Here is a 25213-nt window from a genome sequence, read left to right as displayed (position 1 = left end):
ATCATCTCATCTCACCTTCATCACACTGTCACCATCACCACCACCATTATTATCATCATCATTTTTAATTGTAGCATACCCCTCCAAAGCAGGGCTTAAGGCAGTCTACAAATTAAAAGAAACATAGTACAGCCTCAAAATCCATAGATTTGATATCCGGTTTCACTTACCCATGCTCCAAAAGTTATTTCTCCTCCAGAAGTGTCTCTGGGCCTCTCTAGATACTCCAGTATTATTTTATTGTATTCTTCTGGCCCATATATAATGAATATAAAGGGTTTACTATTATCCATGGCTTCGGGTATCCCATAACATTAAGATGTTATTAGAATGAATTTTAACTGCCAAAAAGTAAAAACAATAGTGAAATAAGTTTCGAAACAGTACAATTAAAAGTAGTGCAGCACTACATTGAGAATTCTTTCTTTGGAAGTTTTTGAAAACAATTGTAATGAAACAAATATTTGTGTGTCAGTGGGAGAAGAGCAAGGAGAGACTCAGCCTAGTCCGGGCATGGTCAAACTTTGGCCCTCCAGGTGTTTTGGACTTCCAACTCCCACAATTACTAACAGCCTTCATTTTTTTTACTAACAGCCTTCTTTTTTCCCCCTTGAGGCTGTAAGGAATTGTGGGAGTTGAAGTCTAAAACCCCTGGAGGGCCAAAGTTTGCCAATGCCTGGTTAAGTCTCTGTAGGAAGGAGCTTCCAGAGCCTAGGGGTAGTCACCAAGGAGAATTTGTCTCTTCTGCCTCAAGTTCTCTAGGAACCTATTTATTTATTTATTTATTTATTTATTTATTTATTTATTTGCAGTACTTATGTTCCATCCTTCTCACCCTGCAGGGTGGATTACAATGCACATGTACATGGCAAACATTCAATGCCACAGACACATAACATATAGACAAACACAGAGGTAATTTAACATTCCAGCTTCATGAGGGTATGCTCGAATTCAGGCCACCTGGGGGAGCTGTCTCTTCACCATCCACTTGTGACACTGAGTCTTTAATGGAGTACTTCCTCATTCTTTTGCCCGCTACTGGAGATTTTTATGGCATCATAAATTAGTTAAACTAGCCTCTCCGCATAAGTGGTACTTAAATTTCCTACTTGACAGATGCAATTGTCTTTTGGGCTGCAAAGGTTGACAGCAAGCTAGACAAATGGTCAAGAGCTTACTCCAACCTGGGCTGGCTTCAAACTCATGACCTTTCAGTCAGTGGTGATTTAATGCAGCTGACTCCTAGCCAGCTGCTGACTCCTAGACAGCCCAGACCAATTTATACTGTAGGTAGTACATAGTCATTGTAACTGGTGTCTCTATCATGATGTCTTGTGCCAGGGAATTCTACAATGCCTTTTAGATACAAGAGTCACTTTGTCCTGGAATTCCTTCATTATTGCATAACTGAATAAAAGAGAACATACTTTACCATGAACCCAGTAAAGCCTCTGTTTTTCAGGACTTCTTAATTTTCTTGTACTAAATACAGTAGACTCTTGGTTAACTGGAACTCAAGCAACCAGAACTCTCAAGCAACTGGCAAAGAAATTGAAGAAATAATACTTTAAATGCACAAGTAAACAAAAATATTGCAAGGCTTCTAGATACCACTTTAAAGCTTCTGCCAAAATGCACCAAGGAACAATTGTTTTCTTCCACCAACCTCTGCCTTTCTTAAAATTTCCATTTTGTGATGCTTAATAAAACATATTGAGGGAAGATGATAAGGCAAATTCTTCCCCCTTTTCCATTTTATGCATTCTTAGTAATAGATGTGGCCCACAGTCCCTCGCCTCAGATAGCGAGAGAAGCATTGGCCTAGTATATAGTTGGAACACCTAGTTGGAACACCCAACTCTCCCTTGCAAGGAAGATTGATGATGGCAACAAAAGAGTCTTTCAGATAGCTTTGTTTCTTGAGAGGTTCTTGATCATCATCCATAGAACTCCAAACTGAAAACCATTTGTCCTGTGCCACATTGTGTCCAAATGATGAAGTATCAACAGTGTTCTGTAATGTCTAATGTGTCATTTCAGATGGCTGGCTTACAAGTTGGACGGAAAATTTACTCAATGAATGAGGATCTAGTATTCCTGCGTCCATTTCAAGAGGTGGAGACCATCTTAAACCAGTCTTTCTGCTCCAGGAGACCTCTTCGACTTCTTGTGGCAATGAAGTCTAAAGAGTAGGTTTTCTAAAACATATAGCTATGTCTTTTGTTGATATTGCAGGCTTACTCTCAGCAGTTAACATGTAATTATGTGCTGAAAGCACCAGATCCTGTCTGACCTCAGAAGCTCAGCAGAGTTAGTTCTGGCCGGTGCTTGGAAGGGAGACTATAGAGTGCTGCAGGCTATAGTCAGTTGAAAGTCGTAGCAAACCATCTTTGAAAACAATCTCACCAAGAAAACTCTATGATTGGTTCACCATAAATTGTAGTTATGCTGAAGGTATGCAACAACAAAAACCTAAACATGTGATGAAAAGTTTCAGTTGGAATACAAAGCTTAGGTGTTTTACATCCTTATCATCTGGTTCTGCATAATAAAAAGTAGATATTAAAAACTAACTCAAGCCCTTCTTTTAACTGTAAAAAGAGACTATTTAGTATTTGTTTAATCAATTGGAAATAATTCACCACATGCAAATAATATTGACTTTGGGAATAATTAATTCACAGCATGAAAATAATATTTACTTAAGAGGGGTGGGAATTGTACAACTTATTTGTACAGTGTACAGATTTGGCCCTTTGATGAGCCCCATGCAGTTATTGAGCTCCTCAGGAATCCTCTGAACCTCAGTGTGGAATTAGCTCAACCCCATCTCCTTTCCTTCTAGTTTTGAATGCTGGGAAAAGTACTGTGAAACACTCTGAATCACCAGGCTATTAAACCAGCCAGAAATTGATTGGAAGTGACTTGTGGTCGTCTGGAATATCACTTCCAGTTGCTACTGGGAATGATTCTGCAACCTGCTGAGAGTCTAGCAGGGCTAAAATTGACCTGTAAACTCAACACATGCCCATCTTGAGTTAAGAGAAGCATACATTCACCACTAATGAAAAAGGTCCCAGTGTGACATTTTTGCTGGTGGAAGAGAGGGCTAATTGGGTGCCTTCTTCATTACAGGCTGTGTTTTTGGGTTGTTTTCTGGAACTATTTTGGGTTTTTTTTTCTGTCTGAGTTAGGATACTAGATGTTTGTTCATCTGTTTGACTTTAGTCATAGACCTTTCCCAATAGAATCTAAACTCAAGCCATTCCTGAGCTGTGGTAATGAATAGCTTACAACCAAATTCTGGTAATTTAACTATAAAGATCATTTTCTTCCCCCTCGGCCCTCATGTTTATTTTTATTTTTTAAAGGATCATCAAAATCCCAGACTGCAGTGAAATGTTGTGTTTCCAGATACGAGGAGTTGCACCACCTTATGTTCATGCTGTAGGACGAGGTGAGAAAAGGGGAATGTGGCACAGAATGGATGATCTGAATACACACTGTCTATGCTGATGGATGAGCGATATTTCTGCAAAACAGGAAGAACAGTGGGGTGGGGTGGGGGGATGTGGCCTTCCAGATGTTTGTACTACCATTTCCAAAGGCAGCAAAGCTATTTTGGTTCATGGGGTACAAAATCCCATAAACCCCAGTCTACATGCCAGTTTTTTTTAAAGCAAAAGCAAGGATAACAAATTAAGTAGGATTTATAAGTAGCTATTTATTTATCGTGTCAGGGGCAGACCAAACAGTTGCACTGCATTTGTTTAACAAACAAACAAACAAACAAACAAACAAACAAACAAAACACAAAGTTTGCAAGCTTGGTAGTTGATTAAATGTCCTTTGACCAGTAGCTGGCCACTTGGAGTGCCTCTGGTGTTGCTGCAAGGAGGACCTCCTCCATTGTGCATGTGGCGGGGCTCAGGTTGCATTGCAGCAGGTGGTCTGTAGTTTGCTCTTCTCCACACTCGCATTTTTTACTCTTTGTTTTTTGTTGCTCAGGGTTTTTTTTTAAAAAAAAATAACTGTGCCAAAATCAGGTCTTTTCTTTTTCTTTCCCCTGCTAACACATTTCCTGCCTTTATCAATATAATCCTTATTCGATCTTCTGCTGTCTTACCTAAGTCTCCTGCTTTCCCTTCAATATTTTGTTGCTTAGATTAACTTATTGGCCTTCCATGTTGACCATATTACCCCACTTTTGTTAAATCTTCATTGCTTACCCATTTTTTTCTAGGATTTTGTGCAAGTGTCTTGTTTTTATCTTCAAAATCCCTACACAGCCTAGCTCCCCACATCTTTCAGTCTTTATTTCTTTTTACAGCCTGGTCAAGTCTGGTAAACTCTTTAGGCTTCTTATCCAAACAAGGGTTTTTCTTACTTGTCTCAGTTTCATCGTTTTTCACTCTCTGGTTCATTCTCTTGGAATTGCTACTTGAACATTTGTGTACTGCTCCTTCCTTTGTTATTTTTAAATCTCAATTTAAAATGTTCTTGCTTTGCAAAGCTTTTGAAATTTAAGTTTAATATTGCTTTATACTTTTGTATATTTTGACTATCAGTTTTCTTTATATGTGCTTTTTATTCTATCTAGATACCTATTTTTACATAGCTTATATTGTATTTCATGTTTTTATTATTCTTTCCTTACCTCTGTATGTTAGATTATACACCTTTGGCAGGACCACATTTTTGGCTGTTTTACTCATAAAACACCATGTACATAAACAGTGCTATATAAATCAACAATAACATTATTTCTTATTCTTTCCTTACCTCTGTATGTGTGTACATATATTTTAGATTATATACCTTTGGGAGGGCTACATTTTTGGCTGTTTAACTCATAAAGCACCATGTACATAGACAGTGCTATATAAATTAACAACAACAATATTTCTCACTTGATGTTGTTACCTAATGGTAGAGCCAGCTTTGCACTCACTACTCCTGTGTTCAAAATCTGGTTTCCATCACCGGATTGTCATATATTCTTAAGTCCTTTCTTGTCCATTTGTTAGGCTCTGAAGCAGCAGCTGTGGGGCTTCATCCAGGACAGTGTGTTCTGAAAGTGAATGGAAATAACATGATGAATGAAAACTACACTGAGGTTCTGGAGCATTTTACATCATATAGGAACAGACGACAGGAATTTCTGGTGAGCTCATGGGTGTGTAAAGCTGATTAGGGAGTTGGGTGTTTTCTTACAGTGACTGGGAGACATGGCAGGGGAGACCGAAAATATTTCATGCTGTTTTGAAACTAGGCTTCTGAATAAATCTGCTTTGAATTAATCCTGTCATGATCCAGGGAGGGTACTTAGTATTCATATAAAGTAGAACAGCGTGAATTCCTGTCAGCCACAAGTAGTCCTATTCATACAGCATCAGATTGCTTTCCCCTTAGTTACTAGAAACAGCCCTAGTGATAAACAATAGAATTTGCTTTTTAAACACTCCTTCTTATAAAATCAATAGAATATTGTTGTTTTGCTGTTTGAAGGCAAAGCTTGGCTACTCACCATCCATTAGATCTTGGCTTGACTTTGAAATCTGCTGTCCTCTGCAGTGAAGTTGAGTGCAATTTATATTTCTTACTTATTGATTCCTCTCACTACACCCTTAAACCAAATTATCTCATAGATGGCTGATTCCGAAATGTTTTAACAAAGGGAATCCACTAATAAAATGTGATTCCTGTTCTTTTGTAGCGAATGATATAAAATCATGTGTCACTTGCAGTATATCTTTTTCACAGAGAGCTAAAGTCAGATGATCTATAAGATTTGACATATTTGGCGTTTGTAATTTAAGTAGCAGCCATAGGGCAGAGTGATGAGAGTTTGGAATTATGGGATGGATGGAGAGATATTTAACCTTTTCCTGAAGGTCACATTCATTTCAAGAAGGAAGCTGCTATTGGTACCATTGGCCAGGATAACTAACCTCTTGAAATATAATAGTTTTAATAGGATCACAACCTAAAAAGAAAGGCTACTCAACCATCTCATGCTTCATCATCCCACATTTGATGATCCTGCCCACTGTTTAAGAAAATAACACTAGTTTGGTCACAAGAACTTTCTTTCATTCACTCACAAGTACATGTGTGCATTGCCAGCATGCAAGGCTATGAGCTTGGGACCCTCAGTATACGGGATGTCACTTTAAATATTCTGCCAAAGTAGGAGGTAAAGCATCTAGACCTCTTAAAAGGTAAATCTTGAACAGAGAACAGAATCAGAATAGCTGTAGATGATGAATTTGGACTGCCTAGAGAGAAGGATTAGAGAATCAAAGGCAACAGTAACACGGAAACGTATGCATGGCTGCAGTAATACATTCTTAGGACTGTTTTTTTATAAGGCAGCCCTTTTCAGTCTAGATCAGTGGTTCTCAACCTGTGGATCTAGATCAGTTGTTCTCAACCCTTTTCAGTCTAGAGCAGTGGTTCTCAACCTGTGGGTCCCCAGGTGTTTTGGCTTACGACTCCCAGAAATCCCAGCTATTTACCAGCTATTAGGATTTCTGTAAGGTGAAGGCCAAAACATTTAGGGTCCCACAGGTTGAAAACCACTGGTTTAGATCCTCCAAGTTGGTTGGATTATGGCAATGGCAAATGACTGAGCTGACAGATGTAATCAGCATTTTTTTCTGGATAACCGACTGGATCATTCTTTCAGGGTACCTTGCTAAAGCCAGTGCACAGTGTACTTCAACAAGTGTGACTCCCTAACATTACTATTTTCTTGAAAGGGTTTCTACCAGTGGGTTTACCGGACCTTTGAAGATGCTGAAGAGGACAGAGCTCAGCAGGCAGCTTCAAACTCATACCTAAATGGAAGTCATTCTGAGTCTTGTAAAGGAGAGCTCTCAATTGAAGAAAATGCTGACCTTGATCCTTTTAATGATAGCCAACAAGAAGAAGGTAAGAGAAAACCCCAAATCATTGCAACTGATTTGGCAGGTATGGTTACTTGGCCCAGGGGAGGTTGTTTGATATTGAATGCTTTAAAAAAAACAACTTTGCTGTGCATTTTTGTACACATTTTTATTCCAATTCCTCATAATTAACATTTTTTTAAAAAAATCACAGCATAAACAGTTTTGAACAATTTTTCTAATACAACACATAACTCTGTGTTACTTTCACCAAAAATATGTGTGTTTTGCACATTTCCCAGGACACTTATTTTTGTTCATTTTTCATTTTATTGGCAAACTGCCTTACAAATTCAGAGAAGTGCAGATATTGCAGTACTGCTTTTCAGGTTGCATGTTCGTTTGGAAAGTGCTAACCATCCTTAGACAATATCTATTTGTAATTATTGAGTTATATATTATTATATATTATTATGTATAGCTGAATCATTTGATGCTTCAGAACAGGCACTATGGAGATGTGTTGGACCTTTCCCCAGCCAGTGCATCTGTGATCTGCTGCTTTATTAAGTAAAGTGTGTGGCACTGGCGGAGGAGTCTGCAAGGAAAGACACATGAAGTTTTTTTCCCCATTCTGCAGCTCCTTGATAACTCAAGAGCACCTTTAATGCCTCTCATACTACTGCAGGATAGGCAGAGTTATTCTCCAGAACACTGTGTCTGTTTGGATTGAACTTAGTCATGTGGTGCAGAAAAGTCTCCAGGCCTGCAGATGGGATGGTACAGGATAATTGACTTGGCAGCTGCAGATTCACACCACAAACCAACATAATTGCATAGCATCTTGGCTTGTGGTCAGCATATATCACACTGGGTAACCTTTTTTTCTTTACTAAATTGTGCCACGTAGGATGCCAGCTCAGTCAGCTGTGGCATGAGAAGGAACTGGCCAAAATGACAAAGGAGGAGGTTATCCAGGGTATATAGGTCCGATTTCATATTTCACATTTCACTTATGTGAGCTCATTCTAAAAGGAATTATGTTATACAGCAAACCTTTAGAAGTGGGAATTTATTGAAGATTTACCTATTATTCTTTTCCATAATAGCACCATCTATTGCTTGGCCCATAGATTTAAATCAGTATGGGGTAAGCAAATGAGAAATGAAAGAGAGAGATAAGAAGAGAGTGTTGTTGATTTATTGAGGAAAAAGCTTTAAGTTCAGATCTCTAACCTTTCTGGTAACTGGTGAATTCAACATATCTTCATGCTTTAGCCTAATTTCAGAATATTTCGGAAGATACGAGGTACAGTATAGGATGTATACTGCATTTTATTTATTTATTTGCTTACTTACTATATTTATACCCCACTCTTCTCACCCCAAAGAGGACTCAGAGTGGCTTACAAAGTATGGCAAAATTCAATGCCGCATTATACATAGAAATAAACAAAAATATCATTTCAAATTATAAAACAGTTAAAACACATAGGTAACTGTAACGCAAAGGTTTTCCCCTGACATTAAGTCCAGTCGTGTCCGACTCTGGTAGTTGGTGCTCATCTCCATTTCTAAACCAAAGACACCACCAAGGTCTGTGGCCGGCATGACTGCATGGAGCACTGTTACTTTCCCACTGGAGCGGCACCTATTGATCTACTCACATTTGGATGTTTTTGAACTGCTAGGTTGGCAGAAGCTGGGGCTGACAATGGAAGCTTATGCCGCTCATGCTGCTCCCCCGATTTGAACCTGCAACCTTTTAGTCAACAAGTTTAGCAGCTCAGTGGTTTAACCTCCTGTGCCACCGGGGGCTCTGTTAAAACATATACATGCAATGATACAGATTAAAAACTTTTTGGAGTAGGGGCCTTTAATTGCAGAGCAGAAAAATCAGATTGTGATATCCACTCAGACATTCATTCAGGTGATTGGCTTATAATCTCAATTTCTTAAAACTAATTTCCATTACAGATTTATTGTGGAAATAAAATGGAGTGGGGTTGAGCTCCTTAAAGGAATGGTGGAATACAAATTTAAATAGAAGTTACATGCTTTGAATTTGATACTAGGAGTTTGCAAGATAGGATACTAAGTTATTTTATGGCTATTCCCTCATGCCTCATATTGCCTATAACATCCTTTTGCAGAACATTTCAAGTTTTTCAAAATTGCTTTGATGTTTTCTAGCTGTAGGAAATACTATTGTCAGGATTTCAAGCAATTTTGTTGACTGAGCAGAAGGGAAGAGGGCTTTTAAAGTTCACCCGTCATACTCACATTTTAAAACCTCATGAATATTCATGTTTCCATTCTGTCATAAATTGGCTAGTTTTTCCCTTTAAATTCTTTCTTGTGTTTTCTAACACAAACAGCAATTTTCTGGAACACACATATTCCTAGGGGTTCTGACTATTTTTGGAATGGGAAGGAAATTGTTCATATCGTGGTGTCAGCCTATTTGAATATCAGTTTGTTTGAGCACCGTGTACATTAAATACTCTTGAGGTTATTCTTTATGAAGCTCAGAAATGCAGAGAGGACACCGGGATATTTAAATCAGTGACAGATGGAAGATAATTAACCTTCTCCTGATATTTGATGCAGCTAGTTCCAGACCTCCTCCCTCTACGAATACAAGCCCTTTTTGTATTGCTCCAAGGGTTCTGATAATGAGTTTATACTATTTAACAAACTATGGCTATTTTCCTTGTTTCTGGCTGTGCACTCTTATAATGATTAAACTTTTTCTTCCAGGTTTGACCCTTCAGACCTTCAGCTCTCCTTTGATAATCAAAGAAGACACTCCTCTTATCAGCTTAACAGTGGACAATGTCCACCTGGAACATGGTGTTGTGTATGAATACGTCAGCACTGCTGGGATCAAGTCCTTCGTCCTAGAGAAGATCATTGAGCCAAAGGGGTGCTTCAATGTCACAGCAAAGGTTTATACTTTTCTACAATATACTTATCCGTACTTCATTTTCTCTCTCATCTCTCTAGGCTTATGACAGATAACATTTTTAAATGGAACAACACATTTTAATAAGAACATATAAGGACACTAATGTCATTAAAAGACCCCTCTGCTGGTGTGCTGGCAACATAATTGCTTGTAAGATTTTCAGAAGTTACCAGAAGAGGAAAAGCATTCCAAACCTCCTCTCGCTCCCACCATTGTCACAAACACAGTTGGTGGGGACGAAGGAGGGGACCTTTTTGGTGGTGGCCCCCCGAACTTTGGAACAACCTCCCAAGGGAGATTAGGCAAGCCCCCACACTGCTCTCCTTTTGCAGGGATTTGAAAACCTGAATGCTTCATCTAGCATTTGAGAATGCCTAATCCCTAGTTAAAAATGCCCTAGGTTGCCTGATAATATGTTGTTCTTTGCACTTTATCCAATGCCCTGGCCCTATGGTACACTGTTTGCACTATCCCATGACCAGACTTTTTATAGCCTGGACATGCTCACTGTATTACTGGTCATTAGTTTTTGTTTTGATTGAGTTTCAATGTTTTATTTAATTGTGTTTTTATCTAGGTTGTTATATTTTTCTATGCTCTTATTTTAATTATGTTTTTTCCTTAATGGGTTGTTTTGTGTTTATGTCTTGTGGGTATTTTGTCCCATATGTAAGCAGCCCTGAGTCCCTTTGGGGAGATGGTGGCAGGGTATAACATTAAAGTTGTTGTTAACTTCTGCAGGAGTGTAGATATGCACTATGCACCCTAAGAAGCATAGAACATGTTCACTTCATAGAACATGTACAGTCTTCTTGCATTTGCCTTTGAAGTTTGATGAGTCTTGCTTCATATTCACTAGGTTCATGTCAAGCATAATTATTGATTTTTCCTCCTTTAGATTTTAGAGGCATTTGCTACAGATGATAGCTACTTTGTGAGGAACTGCAGGAGGCTCATGTCCCTGAGCAATGCTGTGGTGAACATGCCACAGTATGAGTTCCGGCAAATTTGTGATACAAAACTTGAGAGCATTAGCAGAAGAGTTGCCTGCTATCAAGAGGTATGATAACATTTCTGACAATTTGTTGCCTTGCTAGTCTACAGAAAATAATTTCATATAGAATACTTTCCAATTCCCATTAAGGAGGATGATAGAGGATCTTGTGCATGACATTATTTTCAGGAAGACTGTAAATATCTGATTGTGAAATCATGGCTAGTCCTACAATTTAACTAAGTAAGGTAACATGTTCATGAAGTATATTTTGGGCTTCATTGAAAGGTAGAATATTCGGTAATGCTGCATTTTTACTGCTAGAGCCAAAGAAAAATATTTTACTCCCTTTAGTCAAGGTCTTTTCTTTAGCATCAGTTGATGGGTATGAGCAGTAGGGACAAAAATAATTATTTGTCAGGAACCTTGCATACTCAAGAGATGTAATTCATTGACATATTCCATTTTGAAGGAAGCAATAAGTAATTTTAGCAATTTTCCTCCCCATTGTGAGAAAGGTTTCAACAACCACACTGTTTTCAAAGCCTATTAACAATTCAGAACTTCCTTTGTGCAAATTTCACTTGGTTTTTTTTAAATGTTGTTTCGTGTGTAGATAATGTTGTTTTCTATACAAATCAATGCATGCAATTTTTCAAAAACAAAATGATTCTCTCATTGTAGCATTTTTGGATACTAAACAGCTATTTTCTGCACAGGAAACGATCTTTCTGCAGATAAATATTGTTTCCTCTGGAGAAAAAGCTTTGTCTACACTGTGTTATATAGTGTTATCTCATTTTTAATTTCTCTTAGTCTCTGTGAGAATCTTGATTTCTTTGACAAACCAGATAGAAATTTGAAGAAATAGAAATTTTGTGAAAAATTGGAAACAGAACTTTGTTTTTCCATCTCTGGAGCTGCTGGTAGAAAAAAAATGAGAAGGCTTCAAGACCAGACTATTTATATGTTTGCATAAATGTTTTTCATTCTCTAGTTTGTAGATGAGCTGAAAGCAAAGGTGAGCCCATCCTTCAAACGAGCTACAACAGATCTTCACTCCCTGAGTAGCATGGATTTTTGCCCCACCAACTGCCACATTAACCTCATGGAAGTGTCATATCCCAAAAACACTACCTCAATGGGAAGGTCATTCAGCATTCGCATTGGAAGGAAGCCTTCAATTATTGGACTTGATCCAGAACAAGGTACTCACCAACTCTCAGAGTTGTAATGTCACTTTTGATGTATAATATAGATCAAAGCCAAACTCCAGAAGGCCAGACAAGCTTTCACACTTTCAACTTGAACCAACTATTTCTATTTCATTTATCTTGGAGTAAAGATTTTCCATAGTCTAGAAAATAAATGAAGTACTTTTGACATACTCCATCAAATAAACAAATGCACTTCATCCTTATCACAATAAGGATATATACTTGGTGGAAGAGGATGATCACCCTTGAGAGAAGTGTACAATTCTTGGGCCAAGAGTATTCAATTTTATTTTGTTTTTAGTAGAAGTGGCTAATTTTACAATAACTAATTGTTTCCAGCTATATTTGCAAAGCAGTTCAATAGATAGCATGCAGAAGTATTCAAAAGATCCTTGTTTTAAACACTGGTACTTTAAGAAATGAGCATTTGTTGATGTTCAACAGGAACCTTGAATCCAGTCTCATACACTCAGCATTGCATAACCACCATGGCCGCGCCATCATGGAGATGTTTGGTTCCAGAAAATGAGGATCTCACCCTGCATGGACAATATGATGGTTTCTATGGCCAAGAGAATGGAGGAGCAGCTCCAGAGGAAAGAGGTCTTGCCTTTTTGTTGAAGCAAGAGGATCGGGAGATACAAGACTCCTACTTGCAACTCTTCAACAAATTAGAAGTAGCAGTTAAGGAAATGAAGCAATACGTCTTTCAAATCAATAAGTGAGTTGATGTGCCTTTTGAACAGAACTGTATAGGAAAGTTTGGCTTGGAAGACAGGTATTCAGATTATGCCATAGGTGAAATATTCCCAGGGTTTTAATTGACAAAAAGGAGAAAGGTAGAATCTGGCATTTCTTCTGGTTTCTGACCTCAAACCTTTCTGAACTATTGTCATTGACATTAACCATGGTTGATACCAACCAGGTTTTCTTTTGTTTTCTGGGGCAGTTCAGCAAGATCCTACCATCCTGATCATAGTCCAGGCTGGCTAGGAGGAAGAGGAGGATGATCTTTACTTATACCTGCCTGTCACACCTCATCAGAATGCAAAGTGATTTATAGCTATGGTAATTGTAAGGCAGCAAGTTTAGGAACTCCAGTTTAGGCTTCACTAATTGGAAACCAGATTGAAACCTTCAATCTTTGGCTACCATGAACGCAGTTAAGATGTCTATATATATATATATATATATATATATATATATATATATATATATATAGATCTTACAGAAGAAGGTCATGTTAAAGGGCAGAAGAATTAGGAGGAGTCTAGCACCTGTTTTTGCATCTCATTATCAGATTTCAGTTGAATTGTTTGACTTGCTTTTCTTTCTTTCGCATTGAACTCTGAATGAATATGTTTCAAGTAAAATTCTTCACACTGCTATGAAATACTGTCTTAGGATGAACTGAGCTTTTAACTCTTTGGCTTGAATCAATTGTTGAAATCACCAGGTTGAAGCACAAAGATGATCTTGATTACAGGTTATCAAATTCAGTACATCTGAGAAAATTAGTAAGAGTTCGTGCTCAATGAGATCCCATTAAAGAATGATAGTAAATAGACAGTGAAAGGCCCCCTACTGTTAGACAGTGATAGATGCAGTTGTAATCTTGATTTCATGCCTTTTTAAATGTCAGCTGTTACATTTTACTTTGCTCTATAGGAAAGTAGAGCTATGCCTGTATAATTTATTACAGTGAATAGTTTTGATCTGAAATTCCTTACTGCATTTTCCCTGGGAAATATCTATAATCCTATTGTTGTTGTTACTCTATTGAAATAAAGTATATGTTTGGCTTCACTTAGACCTCCTTCCGTTGCTATAGATTTCCCTCTCTTAATGTTAAAATTGACTATATATTAAAGTAATAAATCAGAGTTATTTAATCTGTAATATCATCCTGACTATGTCTTTACATCCTGAATTTTATCAGTGTGCAACATTTGAAATCTATTAGAGATGCACTCTTAACGATATATCCATGGAGTAAGAGTCAGTCGAGGTGTCTACCATTCCTAATTACATTATCTCTCATGAGAGACTAACCTGTCTATCCAACCATTTCTACCATTTCTACCTTACCTTGTTAGTACAAAATATCCAAGATTGCAAAAGAATAAAAGTTTAACATAGTAACAATAAAAAATAAAACAGCAATATTTGGCAATAAAAATAGAGCTAAAACATCATTCATTGAATCCATTTGGGAGTGAAATTATTAAATTAATAACTAAAAATAAGTGAGTAGTCATCCAGCTAAATGTTTCTAGGAAGATAGTTCTACACCAGGGTCCCACCACAAAGTAAGTCCTATCTAAGCCGAAGGAATTGGTACCTGGTGTATAGTCTCTAATAAATATCTGTGTTTGCAGCAGAGATGTTCTTTTAATTTCTGGAGCCTTTTGTGAATTTTTCTCACTAAAGTACCTTGTATATCCACAGGCTTTTATCAACCATTACTGAACCTACAGAAGCAGAATTAGGTGAGCCTCGCTCTACAGAAGGCGTACCCCCCACATCCTTGGTCACAGAGGACAATGATATTGACAAAACAGAGCATGGCATGAAGAAGGTTTGTTTCAAAGTAACTGAGGAGGACCAGGAAGACTCAGGACATGATACAATGAGTTACAGAGATTCCTACAGGTGAGCTTAGTCAAGGATGCTGTTTTAAAGCCATTTTGTTTGGATATTGGGAAGAATGGGGTCAATATTCACATGGGATCAAATAAGTACCCAGTTCCACAATAGGATGTTAAAATGTATGAAACCAGCTTGAGCATGCGCTTCAGGTTCATCATTTCCCATACTTGTGAAGTTGAATGGTTACATACCTATCAAAAGTGGACAAAATGAAAGTAAGAGACAGGTTTCTACATGCTTAAGAATTGTTAGTTATTCTGACAGGTAAGTTTGCAAACTAAATGAGTTTTAAAAAAATGAAAATTGCCATAAAAATGCTGATAATGGATGAGCGCTACAGAACTGATTTCCCATTGTGTAATGATGTCCTCAACTTTGTTTAATTGTTGTTGTTGTTACTTTCTTTATAAATTGGAGCACATTGTTCAATTGTATTGTGGACTACTAGTGATCCTGTGAGCCTGATGTTGAGAAAAATAACCTCATGGAGACTCAGAGTTTTGTGTCTTTCTTACTATACTCTACTCCCTTCTCTATAGGTGTATATATGTACATTTTAAAAAGAGAGAGCTAATTTTCTTTATATGTGATTGCATTCTGTGATTCCAAGCCTGTCACGTGTTTCTTATCCTATCCACACAATCCGTTTTCTCCCTCTACTATGGCATTCCTATCCACTGTGGGTGTTCATAGGCATCAGAGAATATATTGTAATACTAATCATCACACATAGATATTACCTATGATGTGCTTTGCTTTGAGCACAGAGCAGTCCCTAATTTTATGTACTGTATATGCTCGAGTATTAGCATAGTTTTCAGCCCTTTTTTAGTGCTGAAAAAGCCCCCCTCGTCTTATACTTGGATGAGGGTCCTTGCAGGAAGATGTGGGGCTGAAAGAAGGGCTATTATATTCAGAAACCCACAGATAGTCGCTAGCATGCCACTTAGTAGGATTATGATTATTATAGTACAAAAAGTAACTTTTCCAAGTTGTGCTTAGGGCCTGATTCCCTTTCCAGCTGTACAGTAGCAATTGGCAATCAGACAGTGTGTTCTTAAACCAAGTCCTAATCATTGCTTGCACGGTATGAATTTAAGTGTATCCAGTCCAGAGTTCACAACAATTTGTCATGGTTCACATGTCTGTCACAGGATCAGCTTACAGCAGGGTCTCAGTGATCAGGCAGGTCAGGTGAGGTCAGAAGGGAGAATTTCCTCCTTTATCCAATGAAGCAGCTGGAAAGAGAGGATCTTTTGAGGGTTTTTTCAGAAGCACACACTGGTTAATTTGAGACTGGTTCAGCAGCTGTTGTTTGCAGAACTGATAATTTGTTGTCTTATGTGCACAAACAACTCATCCACAGAGAACACAGATAAATTGGACTTTAGAGTAAATGCTGTGCTGATGGTAGGATCTTTGCTTGATTCAAATCAACAGGCACCAGCAGTCTGAGGCATTTGGAAATAAACAAACTAGCCACAGCCCCAATGTTTGGGAAATCATGTATCCAGGAATTACAGAAATGCTTCTTTGGACTTTGTGGTTGTATGTTTTATGTGGAACAATTTCAGGGATGTACAATGTGTGACAGAGATAGAAGAGAATAGGATATACTGCTTTGGAAAGTGCTAGCAATCAGTCAACAGTTTCTTAGCTAACCAGTACCAAGACCTGCAAAAAGGACTTTACTGGGTGAGAACACTTGTTCTTTAGAGGGCAAAGAGTGATAGGTGAAAGAAGGCTCAGTCCCTAAAGTAGTGTTCTAACCCATAGGTGTAAAGGTATGGAAAAGCATGGTTGGGCCTAGGTAGAATGAGGCAGCTACTGTAGGCAACCGAATTGGGGTATTCAAAAAGAAAAAAAAAAGGTACAAGTGAGTGGAAGTAATACAAAGAGTTCAGAGATCACACTTTGTTACATTTTCCTTTTGTGATTTCTTCTTTATCTACCTCAGGTTGATGGACTACAGCTCTCATAATTCTTCAACATTGGCTGTGATTAATATTGGTGTTTAGCAGCATATACAGGGCCCACATGCTGCCTGTTTTGTGTGTATGTGCCTTAAAATTGTTTGTTGACGTGGTGACTCCATCCAGTCATAGAGCTGGAAGGGACCACAAGAGTTGTCCTACTCAACTCCCTGCCATGCAGGAATCAAAACACTCCTGAAAGATGGCCATGCAGTCTCTGTTTGAAAACCTCCAAAGATGGAGAGTCCATAGGGTTTTCTTTAACAAGGTTGTTTTGTCAGTTCCTTTCACTGAAATATAGCCTACAATGCCTGGTTTTCCTTGGCAGTCTCTCATCCACATACTAACCCTGCTTAGCTTTCAATAACAGACAAGATCTGATGCCTTAAGGGCAGGGGTTCTCAAACTAAGGCCCATGGGTCATTTACTTGGACCCTGGTCTAAACTTTAGACTTAGGTTCATCCTAAGTCTGAAACAACTTCAAGTCACACAACAACAACAACAATCTGAATTAACTTGACTATCTGATCAGCCAAAAGCAGGCCCACCACTCCCATTGAAATACTGATAAGTTTATGTTGGTTAAAATTGTTCATCATTTTAAGTACTGTATTGTTCTTTCATGTTTTTTGCAGTACAAATAATATATCTGCAGTGTGCATAGGAATTTGTCCATGCTTTTCTCAAAATAGAGTCCGGCCCCTCATCAATCTGAGAGACAGTGAACCGGCCCTCAGCTTTAAAAGTTTGAGGACCCCTGCTTTAGGGTATATACAAGCAGTCCCAAGTTAGAACAAAATAGGTTCTGTTGGTTTGTTCTTCACCTCACTTTCTGTCCCTGTGATAATTGGATTTTGAAAAAAATGGCTTGTTGTGGAAACAAGGATTGGTGAGAAAGGTTCAGTGGAGACCCCTTCTCCCCATGATATCGGTAGATTTCTCTTATTCCCTGTTGTCTCACCTCCATTTTTAACTCTGAGTCATTTGTAAGTTGGATGTTTGTAACTCAGGACTGCCTTATACTCAAATGTCCCATTTAAATGACTGGTATTTGCTTATGAGTAGAGGCATATCAGGGCACAATGTTACTATGGTATTAATGCTGTCACTCATTTTGATATACAAAAGCAATTCAGAACTCATTATTAAATGTATACAATGGTTCACACGCAAGGCCAATCTCTTATTGCTGTTTATACTATAGCAATCATAGGGTAACATGCCCGAGTATAAGCTTCTGTGTTTTCTAAGTTGCCTTAGCACTGATTTAAGGTAGCACTCTGCTTAAAGGGTTGTGCAGTCCAAGTCAACTGTCAAAAATACATAACATTTAAATTAAAGGGGAAAGAAAGCAAGACCCCTTTTATCTGATAGCTTCTTATTTTGGAGGATTGCCCATCTAGGGATGATCATTCCTAAAGATATCACCAGATATGCTAAAACATATATGCATTGTCCTTAGGTTTGTTTGAAGCATGATTATTTAGGCTGCCAATAAATTCAGGTGCTGTAGGCTGTATTTCAGAAGAAGGAACTGGCAAAACTACCTACAAGTATTCCTTGACCAAGAAAAAGGTAATGGGATTGCCATAAATCGACAGGTGACTTGAAGACACGTACACACACATTTAGGTGGACTTGGTATTTCTCTTTTGTTATTAGTCTTGTGGGAGCTGGAGCCTTGTGGGATCTGGAAGTCAATATAACAACAAAACAGAGAAACCTACTGAGTAGTAGCCAAGAGCTGTAGTTTGTAGAAAATCCCCAGCATGTTTTGCAATCTGCACATTAAATAAAATAGGCCATGGCAATCCAATTAGAAGCGCTATTTCCTCTCTTTTCTAAATTTAAACCACTGCTGTCATGAGTTTAAGATTTCTAGTCACAGGAATTAATAGCATTTATTTTTTCTAAGAACTGAGTATTGAACAAATAGAAAAGCACATTTTCATGGTTTGAAGACCAGATTTTGACACCATAGGAGGACTTTTTGGTGGGTGGTAGATTAGTCTGTTGGCAGTGTGACTCAGTATAAACCCACATATACAGTGTGAAACACATGTCAGTGAAACATAAATAATTTTATTAATCATTTCATATTACTCTTATTTCCTCCGTGCATTTTGTTTAATGGGTTCTATAATTGCACCTAATTTATCCTGGATGATGCAGTGAGATCAAAGCCAGATTCCCAGATGAACTGTTGCTTGTTTTAGAATTTAGACAGAAATTAAAGATGAGAGAGACAGTTCTATATTATCTCCTTTAGATTCAGACAGCATACATTACATGTATCATGGAAATTTAAGAATCAAATATTTTCTATTAGTTCTTAGTTAGGGAATTGATGCCATTGGGGTTACAGGAATGAAAGAGAAGCAAAGAGAAGAGATGTTTGGCATTAGCCACGCTGTGTGGTAGGATCTATTTGACCACCTTTTTGCTTTTATAAGAGTTTATGTTTCCTTTCAGCAGTTCAAAACATGGTGTATCAGAAATGAGGAGAAATAGATGCCACTGGCAACAGTATGACAAAAAGATTTGTGCTTGAAAAATGGCAATAGATATTTTTCTTCTCTCCTTATTTCTTTTTCTTATTTTAATAAAAGGGACAGTGTTTAAGAATCATGTACTTTCATAGCTCTATTATTAATGCTGTTGACATTTTTATGTCATAAGTAGGTATAAGATGTTCAAGAGTGATTAAAAACAGACAAAAGGTTGCCTCCATTCAAAAGGTTTTAGATTTTCATGAGTCTTTTTCCTAATAGAAGATGGTGAAATCTCACCATTCCCTGTAGAGTCATGCAAAAGCAAAATGCTGCAGCCTTTTCTCATTTGTACATTCATCCTCATTGTTTCTTTTGTCTTAATTCACACTTTGATGTTGCTTTGTTGCATGTTTCCTGGTTTTCATCTGTAAAATGTTGAAAGCTCTAGAACAGTGGTTCCCAACCTTTTTTTTTTTACTAGGGACCACTTGACCAGGGACCACATGACGAGGGACCCCTTTGACGAGGGACCGCTCTCCAACATTATGACCAAAAGGGTTACGAAACAGTTTTTGGTCAACTTTAGATTCAGTTAGGGATGCTGATTCAGAAAACTGCATTGGATAAACCACATCAGCTTTAATTTCTGATACAGAGCACATGTCATGGTCAGTGACAGGGAAGGAGTGGCTGGTGGATGAAAGGAACAGAAATAAAAAAAATTAAATCAAATAAATAGAGAAAGAAGAAGTCCACGGACCAGATTTTCATCTTTGCAGCCCACTGGTGCTCCGTGGCCCACAGGTTAAGAACCGTTGCTCTAGAAACATGAGTTAAATGTTCATGTCTTGGACTTCCTGTGTAAAAACCTGAACAAGCTGCTGTCCCTTATACCAGAGAACCAAATCTTCAGAGGTTAACATTATCTGAACTCCCATATTCATGCTGATTTATTGCTTTAACAATCAGTTCCACAGATTTTCTGGCTAGCTATTGCTCAGTGTTACATTTCAAAGATTCATCATTGATTGCCTGGCATTAAGTAATATCAAAGCACTGATTTCCAAGTCATGTAGGAATGAAAGAGGTAGCATAACATGTAAAAAACCCAAAAAGTTTTCCCTTTCTAAATTGCTGTGCTGCTTGATGTTAACAAGTATCCACAGAAGTGCACAATGTTAAGATAAATAGAAAAGGTTAAAAGGTTTTGAATGAAAACTGGACTTTGAACAAAACTAAGCATTCAAATTAGCTATAAATTCTTTATGCTCCAGCATCATGAAAAATGGTGCTGGATTTCATTCTCAATTCACAGCCTTCTCCTTTTCCCTTTATCATCTTCAGTTGCTCCTGTGAACTCTGGAACAAAGAGTAATGTCCCAGTTCTGCAATCCATCTTCATCAGTGGAGAATGCAACTGGCTAGGACAAAGTTCAAAAGCCTTTTGACACAACAGCATAGTATTGTCTTACTGCACTAAATTAGGAGAGCCAATGTAAAGCAGATTACACACTTGAAGATAGGCAGGACAAAACTGGAAAAAATCCATGAACTTTCCCTCAAATGTGCTGAGTATTTTTGACATTCTGTTGCATTCCCTAGTATTTATGCATCCTTTCCCCTTTCTTTCAGTGAATGTAACAGTAACAGGGACTCGGTGCTTTCCTATACTAGTGTGCGGAGTAACAGCTCTTACCTGGGCAGTGATGAAATGGGATCAGGTGAGTGAATGTCATACTTCCAGGTGGGTTCAAGCACTCATAGGCTGATAAGCAGATACTTGTCTATTATTCAGATGCCGATCTGTGTTTCCTTATTGCTTCCTCTGCCACCAGCTTCCTTGTCAAAACTCCAAGGGCTGTTCATCACAGGACCAAAACTCATAATGGATTCCAGATTTACTCTAGGTTAAAAAAATGATGAGGACCAGATTTTTGCAGGGGTTGGGTCTGTAAGGACTGCTTTTACAATTCTGAGGATCAATCTTCACACTATCCCAGTTTTTTGGACTCTAGGAGCACTGGGATGGCACTGTCACCCTCCTCTTCCAGCCCCATGACAGGTTCTCTGTAGAAAAGGCCTGCCTCCATTTACAAGCCTCTCTGTTAAGTTCTTAAGGAAAATGGAGGGGAAGGGGGGGGGCTGGAGGATGGCTAGATTGCTTCCCAGGTCGATTCCTGATCAACCTGGAAGGGCATCTAGCTGCCACCCTCCACCAAAATTGTGGGATTTTGGCCTGTCTGGAAGGGCCCTAAGTCAAATAGTTAATCTGGGTGGATAGGGAATATTCTGAGGTCAGTTTGGCAATCACACCCTGAAAAGTGGGAAAGTGTCATGTTGAAGCAACCTAGTGTGGCCAGCTCTGATAGTCAGCAACTCCCTAAGTTTCAGGAATATTCTTTCCTTGATCTAACTCTGTTAGCTTTGGTCCCTCGTTCAAGTACTTAGCTTCTGAAATAGATAAAATATGTTCAGATGGCTTGTTTGGCTATGACTTAAACTAGAGATGATAATCAGATCAATTGAGAAATGGTCACTACTGACAAGAAAAAGAAGGGATAATATTTGCTTCTGCTTGACTGTTTCGCACATCTCCTGTTGACCCATCTAGCATATCTATGCTTCCTTAGAAAGAGATCAAACCTGATAGCTCTACCAATGATGTAGACTTCATGGAAACAAAGGGGAGGGTTCTGAAACCTGGAATATCGTCAGTGATTTAAGGAGTGAAGGAAAGTAGTGGAAAAGCAAATATAAGAACTAAAACAACAAATATATGCATGGACAAAGTCAGCGATAAAAGAACATGCCCAAGCTTCGTATTTTTTTTAATTAGGGGATGAACTTCCCAGTGACATGAGGATACCATCAGACAAACAAGACAAACTGCATGGCTGCCTTGAACATCTTTTTAATCAGGTAAGTGACCTGAACAGTTTACATGAAGAATAGTAGATTCATCTGTTACTTTGCCCCACATTCTCAGAGTACACCTTATTTTCCATGGTTAGCAAAACAACTTGGATTGTGGAGGAAGACTTGGAGACTAAGTTGAAGACATGTCCTGATGGAAGTCTGAAAAACCTATATATTATTTTGTTTAATCAGGACTTGGACCCATCTAGTTAAGCATTTACATCACTGGTTAGCTAGAATGTCTCTGGAATATCACTGTCAGGGAACAAAGGCAATAGTTGTGTCTTGTTCACAAGAGCCTTGTTCACAAGAGTTCGCAAATCTATTTTCTCTGAACAAAACTGTGACTAGAGGTTGTAAAAACGACAACTCCCGGAATCCTATTCTACATGAATTTGTCCAGTCCTCTGTCAAATCTAGTTACTATCAATCATGTCCTCTTGTCCATTTCTGCCAAGTCCAAGCATTATTGTTAGGTATATCATTATCATTATCTACCCTTTTTATCTTAATGAAACTAAATAGCAAATTTTGCATATTTGCTATTACTATTGGTGTTCCATTATTTTTGGTTAGCAGTTTTGGACTTTTTTTTTTGGAAAGAAGAGTATAGTAAAAAAAAGTGAATAATATTTCATGTTTGTCAGTCTTACTGGCAAACCTGCTATTCTTTAAATTCCTGTTTAACAGCATTTTTTTATTCTGTTGAGTCAAAACTTTGCAATTCATCATCTGTGTTTTAGACCAGGACATGCAGCATTCTTTAGTCTTCTTTTGAAATGCCCAGAGAACTGTCAGAAGCAGATAAAATATGGTCTTTTTGCAGGTGGATGCTATCAATGCCCTTCTGAAAGGACCAGTAATAAGCAAGGCCTTCGAAGAAACCAAACATTTTCCAATGGATCACAGTTTGCAAGGTAAACCCATTCCTATGTATCTAATGTATCTTGCTTAGATCCAGGAATACTCTTCAGTGAAACGATATCTATTCTTTAAACTATCAAAACAACAACAAAATTTTTTGGAGTGGGGTAGAAGTCAAGGCCTTTAAGAGAATTCACGTATCTGATACAGGTAACTTCCGCTGAAGATGCATCATGGTTATCATCATTGTTTGGGTCCCAAAATGCCTGATTGAAAGGGAAGCTGCCAGTATAAGTCAACTTAACAACTGGCAGCTAGGAAGAACTTGTTTCTTCTATTTCTGAATCATAATATTGTAATATAGTAAAGATAATTAAGTCTAGTTGTGTCCTATTTTGAGGGGGGGGTGTGCTCATCTCCATTTCTAAACCGAAGAGCCGGTGTTGTCTGTAAACACCTCCAAGTTCATGTAGCTGGCATGACTGCATGGAGCGCAGTTGCCTTCCTGCAGAAGAAGGACCTATTGATCTACTCACATTTGCACATTTTCCAATGGCTAGGTTGGTAGAAGCTGGGGCTAACAGTGGGAGCTCACCTTGCTCCCTGAATTCGAACCATCGACCTTTCAGTCAGCAAGTTCAGCAGCTCAGTTGTTTAACCCACTGCACCACCAGGGGCTTCTGATATTGTAATATATCTACAATCAAAATGACAGTATTCTAATTAATTATCTCCTTTCAACTACGTTTATTCTGGCTTTTGTGCTAGAATGTAGCTCATTGTTTACGGATGTGTGCTAACTAATGCTGCCACATTAACTGGTTCAGTTCCATTGGGAATAGGACTGGTATCCTTAGCATTATGGTACTCGTAGCCAATACACATTTGCAAACTAAGAGCTGTGCTTGGCCTGACCGACTGCCCAGCGTCCGCTAAGGGAAATTTGCTCATCTGTCTCTCACTTATGAGAGAATAGGTTTGCGTATTGCGTAGTCAGTCTCCTCTCCCTTCCTTCAACCTTTCTCTGCAACAGACATAAAACAGATGTCCTGATCACATGTTACATTTCCTTTTCCTTTTCCTCTCTGCATCTCACTAGATTTATCTTTGCCATATTTCAAATGTTGTGGTTGGAATCCTTTTTTAACACTTACATTTGGTTTGATCCACAAATGTTGGTTTCCTTTGGTTTTTGTACACATAGAGGGTAGATAATTGCACTAACTTCCTAAATGCTGATTCTTCCAGGGGCTGATGTTCTATATTTTATTAATTTAAGGTGTTTTCCTATTCTGAATTACCAGTAGGACTATAAACAGGCTAGGGCTTGAATTTTAGATATAATAAACATTTATTACGGTCAATGACCAGCATCAAAAGGTACAAGTGACAGGGTGTGCGAGTGTCAGAGTACACATACATGTACAAGCACATGTACAGAAGTATACAAGCATCAGGTTACACACACATCTGGGTATCAGGAAACAATGTTAAAACAGAGTTTAAAACCCAATATTGAATAAAGTAATTAAAATGGTGTTAAACATTTAAATACTAAAATATCAATGAATTTTAGATAGTATCTAACCGCTACATTGCTATTGCAAAAACAAAAAAACAAAAAAAAAAACAAAGCTTTGTTCCCCCCATTTTCCACCCAGATAACTGAATTGCTCAGAGTTGTTCTGCTCCTACAAGTAGCAGTCAGCTAATTAGTGTGTGATCAGGCAATCTCAAAAGTGTGGTATAATATTCTGTAATTCATTTTGGATTACACCTCATTACTGGAGACCTAAGAAGTGGAGAGCCATTAAACGAGTATGTCTGGTGGGGACTAGAGACAGGGCCTTCTCAGTGGTGGCCCCTCGGCTGTGGAATCCCCTTCCTACAGAAATTAGATCAGCCCCCTCCTGTTAGCGTTTTGGAGGAAAGTGAAGACCTGGTTGTTTGAGCAGGCATTTGAATAGGCAGTGTAATGAATATAGGAATATGGAACCATGGATGATGAGACTGTATCTTGATTCTAACTATGAGACGCTAATGAGATGTTATATTGATGTTTAATTGATTGTTTATTACGCTATTGTTTGAATTGTTTTTAACTGTTTTATGATGTTTTGAGCATTGAATTTTGCTATTGTTAACCGCTTTGAGTTGCCCGAGGACTGAGAAAAGCGGTATACAAATATAGTAAATAAATAAATAAACAAACAAACTAGGAGTTGAGAAGACATAACCCCCCAAATGCT

At 38.2% G+C, this 25213-nt stretch overlaps 1 protein-coding gene across 2 annotated transcripts in view; it reads left to right on the top strand.

Annotated features, from left to right (window-relative positions):
- PREX1 (phosphatidylinositol-3,4,5-trisphosphate dependent Rac exchange factor 1) overlaps positions 1–25213 on the top strand; it is a 227997-nt gene that overhangs the window by 187784 nt on the left and 15000 nt on the right. For both annotated transcript variants that reach the window (XM_060772150.2, XM_067468184.1), the window contains exons 18-29: positions 2044–2192; positions 3375–3460; positions 5031–5167; positions 6765–6936; positions 9651–9838; positions 10757–10918; positions 11850–12060; positions 12514–12790; positions 14518–14721; positions 20817–20905; positions 22021–22103; positions 22927–23017. In XM_060772150.2, the coding sequence (XP_060628133.2) occupies positions 2044–2192; positions 3375–3460; positions 5031–5167; positions 6765–6936; positions 9651–9838; positions 10757–10918; positions 11850–12060; positions 12514–12790; positions 14518–14721; positions 20817–20905; positions 22021–22103; positions 22927–23017 (1849 nt within the window). The remainder of the gene's footprint in view (positions 1–2043; positions 2193–3374; positions 3461–5030; positions 5168–6764; positions 6937–9650; positions 9839–10756; positions 10919–11849; positions 12061–12513; positions 12791–14517; positions 14722–20816; positions 20906–22020; positions 22104–22926; positions 23018–25213) is intronic.

This window comes from Anolis sagrei, chromosome 4 (assembly GCF_037176765.1).
Source record: "Anolis sagrei isolate rAnoSag1 chromosome 4, rAnoSag1.mat, whole genome shotgun sequence".
Lineage (NCBI taxonomy): Eukaryota > Metazoa > Chordata > Lepidosauria > Squamata > Dactyloidae > Anolis > Anolis sagrei.
This window is presented reverse-complemented; position numbering and strand designations above follow the sequence as displayed.